This window comes from Vigna umbellata, chromosome 5 (genome assembly GCF_029865625.1).
Source record: "Vigna umbellata cultivar VRB3 chromosome 5, Vumbellata_1.0, whole genome shotgun sequence".
NCBI lineage: Eukaryota > Viridiplantae > Streptophyta > Magnoliopsida > Fabales > Fabaceae > Vigna > Vigna umbellata.
The window spans coordinates 30,150,528-30,159,665 of record NC_142169.1 but is presented as its reverse complement, the minus strand read 5'-3'; the positions used below and the strand labels follow the sequence as shown (position 1 = coordinate 30,159,665).

At 29.3% G+C, this 9,138-nt stretch overlaps 1 protein-coding gene across 1 annotated transcript; it reads right to left on the bottom strand.

The window, feature by feature from the left end:
- Window positions 1-887: 887 nt before the first annotated feature.
- On the bottom strand, window positions 888-2,110 carry LOC124821766 (MADS-box transcription factor PHERES 1-like). Its single transcript, XM_047293697.2, has one exon. It carries the CDS (start codon window positions 2,108-2,110, stop codon window positions 1,046-1,048), a length of 1,065 nt encoding a protein of 354 aa, XP_047149653.1. The 3' UTR covers window positions 888-1,045.
- Between the last annotated feature and the right edge of the window lie 7,028 nt (window positions 2,111-9,138).

The following is a 9,138-nucleotide window of genomic DNA, read 5'->3' as shown; positions in this document are numbered from 1 at the left end:
TCCAACCCTAAAACATTTAATAGATTTTTTGAATTAGTTTTTCAAATATTCATAGTTGTTCAAATTTAAAAAAAAAATACATTTTTTATAAAAAAAAATTGAAATATAAAAGGGTTAATTTTTTTAATTTATGTATATCTGCACTGATATTTGATTTAGTTTGCTTAAAAGAAGAGAGAAAGACGAAAACAACAATCTTAGTTTTGGACGAGGAAGTAAAACCTTAAGTGGTTCATGGTAATGCATCCATAATATTATGAAATACAACAAAAAGAATCATGAAAAGCACTTGTATAAATCTTACAATTGATAATAAATTTAACATGTGGCCAATACATCAACGCACAAGCATGTTTTGGTAAAATAAAAGGTAAAATATGAGTTTTTTTTCTCAATCTTGATGGAAATATAGATGTCCACTTGAATAAAATGTGCTTTTTAATAATATTGAAAAAGTGTGGTGACGAGAATGGATCTTGTTAATATATATATTTTATTTATGATTGAGTAGCCTTATTAAAGAATACTTTAACATATTATAATGTCAGAATTTTAACAATAATATCAATCTTACATTTCATAACATTTTAAGAATATTGTCAAATTATTGTAACATTTATAAAAATATTAAAGTGAATTACACACTATAAAACCTTTCACTTATTAGAAGATAAAAATCCATAAAAATGAATAATCAGTATTCATACATTGAAGGTGTAATGATGAATAATTGTATAGAAATGTAAACTGAATGACCATGGAATGAACAAAAGGAGAGTTATAATTATGATCTCCATCTCATATATAAAAAAACGTAATATGTCACAAAACATGTTTTTAAGAAAATTAAACGCTCTTGAAGAAACAAACTACATAATCAAGGAAAGTACTATGAAAGAAAGATGAAACATATTATATTATACGTTTGTCTCAAATACATAAAAAAGAAACACTTCAAACAAAATACATATCCATGAAGATAATTGATAAGAAGAAAATACTTTAATTAATATCACTTCCTTTGCACGAGAAGAAAATCAGGAGTTCAAGTGTCTCCACTGGTAGTTCTTTGATCACCGCTTAACTCTATATTATTAATGGAGACACCTTCATTTTCAACGTTTGCTCCCATGAAAGTTCCATCAATGTTGTCTTGAACATTATTGTTGAAGGGCAACATGGTATCACTCTCACTTATGTCTCCAAAACTTTCATAAGATGACCATATGTCATTGCCTGTAATTTCTCCACCTGAAGAACTCCCATGTAAAAGCCCTAAATCACCATTATCACAAATACCTATATAATTATCTTGAGCCAACATCCCAAATGCCAAGCCATTATCATCAATCACATCATTAAAATTTGCTGAATGTAACACCATACCAATATCATCCAAATTCAAACTTTCAAAATTAACTTGAGACAACCCCGTATTATCATGTGCGTGTTGCTGTAGTGGTGGTAGTCCCGTATTCTTATTATTATCGGAATCACTATTCATTGGACCAGTTTCTTTCGTTGAATCTAAGGATGATTGTTGTTGAAAAACCTGTTCATCTATGTTAGCACAAGAATCGATGTCATTCTGCAGAGGAAAAGAAACTAGTGGTGTCGGAGTTTTAGTTGATAACTGTTGTTCAGAAATGTGAACTTTTACTCCAGCACACTTCAATTTTCCCTCCACGTAACAAAGTAAACGACATATATCGCTAGCATCAAGATCTGATAAAGACTTACCGTCATGTATATTGTGCAAGAAATTTGACATGTCTTTCTCATCGTTCTTCTTCTTCAGTTTCATGACTTGTTTTTCAATCTTTCTGTTCATCTGGTCGATATAAAGTTGTGGAGTAACATTTTTTTTCAATCGTTCTGGCAATGGAGCATTCTCAAACTTGTCGAGCAACTCTTTAGCAATATCATGGGATGGCCACACGGTTGGCACGTCGTCCCCTGGACCATAGATGATTGCACATGCATTCACATCACAAAGGGTCGTAACATCTTCCACCTTCTTCAATAAATTTTCTCGAATTTTTCTGTAACGAGCTTTTCTTGCCACAAAATTCTCAATCAGTTTTAGTGTCACTTTCTTTCTCCTAGCCATGGTTATGTCTTGGATGGGGTGATGATGCTTCTTTTATCAAATGCACTTTTTTGGCTCTAAACTTTATATATAGATCATAACAAATCTATACTAAATAGGAAAAAGAGAGATAAAGATGAAAGAATATATGTTTCTGGAAATTGCACGTAACCCTCCATTTTTTAACGTTTATATAACGATCTCGTACAACCAAGGGGTTTTGTGTAATATATAAAATGTAAGTGGAAGAATGTTTAAAGAAAAACAATTAAGAGGTAGTGTAGGTCTTAAATGGAGATATAGCAAGGGCCGACGTGGAAAAATTAAAGTGGAAAGCAGAAAAGGAAATGTGAAATTTTAATTAATAATATACTAAAACTAGTAAATAAATATTAATAATCAAATTTTAATTATTTGGTAAGTTATAAAAACTTCTTTAAATGCAAGATGCACCGAATTTTGATCAAGATGCATGAAATATCGGATTTTGTCGTTTATTAAAAATACTGATGCTAATCAATTTTACTGGTAGTTCGTCATCATCTATAGTTATAAATCAAATCATTAAAGTATATCTGAAATTAACCGATGTAAAGAGATTATTTCTCGAAACCACACCCATGTAATGTTAATCTCAGAAGTTCCTTCCATTTATTGCTTTCCATTTGCATTGTTTGATTTCTTAATTAGTAAAACTCTTTTCCAAACATTATTCCTAGATAGTTAGGATTCTGTCACTAATTCATAATCACAACATAACGGATTTTTGGATTATATGAAGCCCAGTGTATAATTTAGTACTTAATCAATGTTTTTTTTTTCATAACGAGCCCAGACGAAGTACCTTCATAAGTAAAATAATGGGCCTGATGTTTTGAATTGTGCTTCTTCTTGTGCTCTTATGGGGAACAACTCATTTTCTTTTCATCATTGGTAAACGATAATTGAAGTTTGGTTCTTATGATTGTAAGAACTGATTTGTTTTCCTTTATTATTTTATCCTGCATTTATATATCCTTTTGTATCCATTCGTAGTTTGCTATTTTGGCCATTCTTCTGGAAAGATTCTTTCTTGTGTTGACAAGATACCAGCTAATTGGACTATTAGATCCACATAATTGTTTATTTTTTCCAATAGTAATATATGAAAATATGAAGTGCCGATAATAAAAAAATAAATGCATTCAGCATGTGATTCGTGGGCATGCAATTTAATCGAAATATACTAAGCGATTCTTGGTAGAAACATGTATCTCTGTTGGTAAATCTTAAGAATTTAAAAAAAAAAAGAAATAATCATGAAAGAAGTAAGAAAAAATTGATAGTAAGAGTTTAGTACAACCGTGACCAAATGATTATAAGATTGATAACGAGTATATGATATTTTTCTAAAAGAAAAAGTAATATATATTTGAAATAGTAAAATTATTTGTTGGGATAGATTCTTCTCATTAATTTGCTTATTGCTAATGGTTTAATTTGATTCTTTCCTACTCGACGCTCCATTTTGTGATTCTTTCTTAACAATTAGTTTTAATATTTTATAATTATATTTTTTAAACTCAAATACAGCTACATATTATTGTATTATTGAAATGGGTTGTCAAATGAATATTTTTTAAGACGTTAAAATATCATTTCCCCTTTTTCACATGCTCGAGATGAGCTCCTGTCCTATAGGAGAATTATTTGTATAAGTTTAAATAAATTATAATGTATGAATTATTTTTTAAATGATTTTCCATCCTAAATTTCGCACGCTGGTGTGTGGAATTTAGTTGGGCAGTCAGCAAAGATGATTTAAAACTTTCACTTAAAATGAGTGTAAAAAATTGACTTTAGTTCGTGTTCCTTTGTAGCTGTTCCAGCCTTGCTAGGGTTTTTATTCCAAACTCCACTGCCTCTTTAGATTTTATTTATTTATTGAAAACAGAAAAATGTTAATTAATGAGCATACAGAAGAGTTACTTTCAGTTCTTATATTATACAATGATTAATGACATGACATGATCTTTGCATCAAGATGTCCCCTTTTATTATGGAGTTGTAAATTAACCTGTCAGTAATATCTATATATCCATCACATGACAGCATGTTTGGTAACCAAGTGAATAGTTCTAAACCGAACCCACTTACGGCATTATAATTATAAATTTGGTAATGGTGTGGATATTTCTTGCGTAGTTTAACTTTATAGGTATTCATGCATGCATTTTTTGAAAGAACTTTACTTAAAAATGAAAAGAAAAAGTTGAAGCTCTCCTATTTTTGTTGATGATTCGAGCCTTTTGCATTATATGACCTCATCCAACTAGCATTATTTGTTTCGAAACCTAGACCAACGAACACCAGAAACCATGGTTAGGGAGAAAAAGGTTGCCAAGGTTACAAATTTGGGTTGTGCTTTTCATACGATCACTTTTTAGTAGAAAAGGAAACCAAATAATTTTATATTTACCCTTAAAATAGTATCCAGGGTAATCTTTTTTCCCTTCTGACGTCTCAAGATAATCTTTGAGTGCAACCAAAGGTTGATGTTAGACCACAACGTCATAAAAGTAGAAAATGATTTCACGATATCGTGCTAAATGCACTTCAATTATAAGTTTGTAACCACGAATCGTCAATCATCACACACACTGGTATCCTTCTCCATCCTACTCCCTCTCGGGAGATTATATAACAAACTTAGGGAACAAGTTTACTCCTCAATACATCAATATTCTCTTTTTTATCTTTCTTTTTTTCTCGCTTGGTTCATATCTGTTGTAATAATTAGTGATTCATTTATTTTAAGTATTGATTATTATCATAAATACCGAACTCCACATATAATTTATGTTTCGATTTTTTTTAATAATAATTTTAATTGTTAGTATTTGTACGTGGAAGAAGTTAAATTCACAACCTTTTTATCTTTTTTTTTTTTTAATTTTATCATTAAGTCCACTTACATTTCAATATATTGTTACTCTTCGTGATTCTTTGCACATGAAATTGTCACATTTTTAACACATTATACTAGCAAGCTTATTGACGTACAATTAACAAATTAAGTGCATGATTAATTAGTAATAGTCATTAAATAGAGACAAAACCAAGATTTAACTATACTTAGGTATCCCTTAATCGTCCATACAGATCAAAGTATAATAAAAATAGTATAAATAGGTGAACATGTAAGATGAAAATGTTAATTATTCGGATATAAAATTAACCATTTGATTATTGTGTTTCACTTATTGAACATTTAGTTAGATGTCAGAATATCTTTATATATACACTGAGATGAAAATTAAGAATCTATAAAAACATCCTATATATGATCTCAGATAAGAGGTTTTATTGGATGTAAAAAAAATTATAATTACTAATTAGTATCCCTCAAAGTTTAATATATACTTCTCATTATATATATAAATTTAATAATCGTATTCCCACGATACATTATTGCAATTAAACATTTTTTTTGTTATAATGTCAGTTTTCTCACACACGTATTGAGTTGAAGATAGTTAAAGAATAATTTCACTTGGGGGGCTTGTGATTATCCTTATTGTTTTTGTATATATATATATATATATTTTGAGAATTGAATATGAATTTTGTACTGTATGGAACCAGTAGACATTTCACTCACATATAATAGTAAAATTAATTAGAGTTATATTATTTGTATAATATTTATATGAGAAACTTTGTTCATCACATCATCAATCTTATCATGCATTTTGCTTTTCTCTTCTTTTCCATGAAACGTTATAGTACAGCCAACATTCGATGTTGCGCAATATAAGATAACATATGTAAAGCAAAAAAACTGTAATACATACAACGTATGATTCTAGGTATAGAATCAAAAGAAACAAACTAAAAATAAAATATCTCACGCATAAGTAGTATATGTAAATAGTTTTATACAAGCAACATTATCCATTTTGCTTAAACAACAGGAGAGATGAATGGTGTAGCCCAACTGTTTTCATCTTCGTATATTAAAATTATAGATGGTTGTATGAATAAATAAGTATGAATGGTGAAAATAATATTACTTTTTCATATAAAAGGTGAAATAAAAGTGAGATGTACGGGTAGGGACAAATTAAAGGTAGAAACAAAAATGTGATGAGAATATTATATATATATATATATATATATATATATATATATATGTATATGTCCACTTGAAGCCAAAACTTTTAGGAATGGAAGTCTCTTTCTTTCTCCACAGCACAATCTGTTCTGGATTTTATTTGAAGAGAAAAAAGAAAGTAATAAGAAAAGGTGTGTTGGGTTATGATAGTGGAAGAGTGTGGTGAATGGTAATCTTTTTAGGAAATGCAATATCTTGGATCCACATCCTATGTGGAATGCAAATGTAATACTCAAAATACAAACACTCATCTTTTTTCTACGTGCCATCACATTAGATTTCCACTTGGAACTTCGTTCTGCTTTTCTCTCACCACGCCTTCTTCGTAACACTTCATTTTAATTACGCTTTTCTTCTTCCGTTAAGTCTGAATAATACATTATTTACAAGAGTTTGAATTTTCATTAAAAAAAAGACATACTTTATAAATGAAAAGGTTAAGGTTAAGGAGGATTTGGATTCCTCTAATTACTGGATTGATGAATATTCGTTTTTTTGTCGTGGGGCACTTGGGATAGCGTGATTGGGTGTTGTATATAATTGACTTTTCATCATAAGTAAAAGATCTACTAGATCTTCCTAAATAATCAAAATATAGTAAAATATTACATGCAAAATGCATAGAAGGGATGAATGAAACAGCAATCACTACCAACAACGATGTTCTCGGTTTGGTTCAATATTGGATTTATTGGATCTAACAACGCAATCACTTCTTTCTGTAAAGTTATTAATTGCATACACATCTCTACTTCATCAACTCTTCTTCTCCTATCCACGCCCATATCTTTCTTAATATAATTTTCTCACTTATATATATATATTTTAAATTTTAACAATATAATAGCACCATCCTTTTAATGCTTTGGAAATTAAAGGATAAAAGATTTATTTGTTTTGGACAAATTGAACTTTGAGTGTGATGATATTATTATAACCCATAGACACCAGCGTTTTGTCTTGTTTGTTAAAACACTATTTAAACGTTCCAAAAGACAATTACACTAATATGAAAAAGGGAACATCATTTTGATCAATTCCACGAGTGTTGTATTTTAATTATGTGCATAACACCCACAAATCCTATCCAAAAGCTATCGAACTCCAGTGATAATCATAAGAACCCAACAAAGGAAATCACAAAAGCATCTTAATTTTCTTAAGTTTATTCCCACTATTAAATCCCGTATTGTAAGAAAATAAGTTTTCATGGAATCGAGGCTTGCAGAAAATCATTAGCAAGAACGTGGGTCTAACCATGCCAGCCCACTCTATTTTTCATCCATTTTATTGATTGGACTAGTTTTTTTCGTAAAGCGCATCTTATTTACTGATTGAAAGAGGAGCGTGCATGCTTGTTTCTGTCCCAGCTTTTGTTTCATTAGATCTTCTTACATTTTCATGATTCTAATACGTGTTGTGTTCTGATGTGATTTGTTCTGTTTATACTATTATTATTGGACATCAAGTTCACGAGTTTTCATCATTGGCCGGTATAATCTTATCTTCAACTATGCACCGTGAATGGATTAGTTTAAGCTTTTCTCTTTTATATATATACAATATATCTTTCGTATTATGCGTTAAGTTCTTTTTTTTTGTTGAATGACTATTGAGTTTTAATAGATAAAAATATATTTATATTATAATATTTAAGTTTTAAGATTAAGGATATTTGAATAATTTTTATTTTCAAAATTTAAAAATAAAAAATAAAAAACTCTCAAACTTTTACTACATCACTCTCATTTCTCATTTTTTTTTAATTTTTTCTTTCATCTCTCTCATTCCAGCATTCTCTCCGTCCTCTCTATAGTACTCTCAAGTAAAAAAAATAAGAAACACTCACCTAGCTTTATTAAGTTTATAATTTTGATAAAATCATATAAATGAAAGGAGTAAAAGTTAAACTATGAGCGTGATGGTAACAAAATTATTAAGTTTAAATTCCAATTTGAAATTCAGTGCGTTTTGTTTTTCTTAATTTCACTTCTGCAACAAATGATAAATTAGAATCACAACATGTTTATATTGACAAAACAAGTTGGAGATGCGAATGGTTCAAAATAAACTTACATGATGTGATTTATTTTGGAAAGTAATTTTCTAATCCAATTGAGAGCTAATCAATACGAAACATTCGAAAGGGAACGAGCAATGATCTATTTTCTGAATAAGGGGATAAAGTCAACAACAACAATTTTCTATGTTCATAACTCTCTTCAATAATTTGTTCATGTTAAATCATTTAGTGTGCAAGATCTTCATTATTTTTTGTGTGTTTTAAGGTTGGTAATATGCAGGAAGGTGAAAAATATATTTCGAAATATTATTTTCAACGAAAAATATGGTTTTAGAATTATTTTTAAGAGCTGACTTCAGAAATCCATTTTCTGGACAATGACTTACCCCTTCCAGAATCCCCTTTCCACATAACGATTTTTCTCTTCTAGAAAATATTTTCAGACAACTTAATAGTCAAAATATCAAATCTCCCTAGAGATAAACTACTAATTCTAAAATTTAAAAACAAAATTTAATAACAATTATAAGGGGAAAAATATAACACAATCTCCAATCAAAAATCAACATCAGTATCGTCAATTATTTTGTTATTAAGGTGGAAAACAAATGAACGAACAGAGCAAGAGCAATAAATTGTGGTGTTGCAGGTTACTACGTGAGGATAAAGATGTGACAGAAACAAATTGGATAAGTGAGGAAAGTGAATTAAGGTTATGTGAGTGTTTCTGATTTTTTCAGTTGGAGCTAGATGACAGAGAAAAGGTTAGAGTCAGATGAAAGAGAAAGGGTTAAGAGATGAGAAAAGGGTGAGTAAAGGTTTTAAAAGAGTATTTCAATTAAGTTATTTTAAAATTCTAAATTGATTTTCATT

Bases quoted from the DNA above. Each gene is read 5' to 3' on its own strand.
- LOC124821766 (XM_047293697.2), bottom strand. From the start codon at position 2,110: ATGGCTAGGAGAAAGAAAGTGACACTAAAACTGATTGAGAATTTTGTG.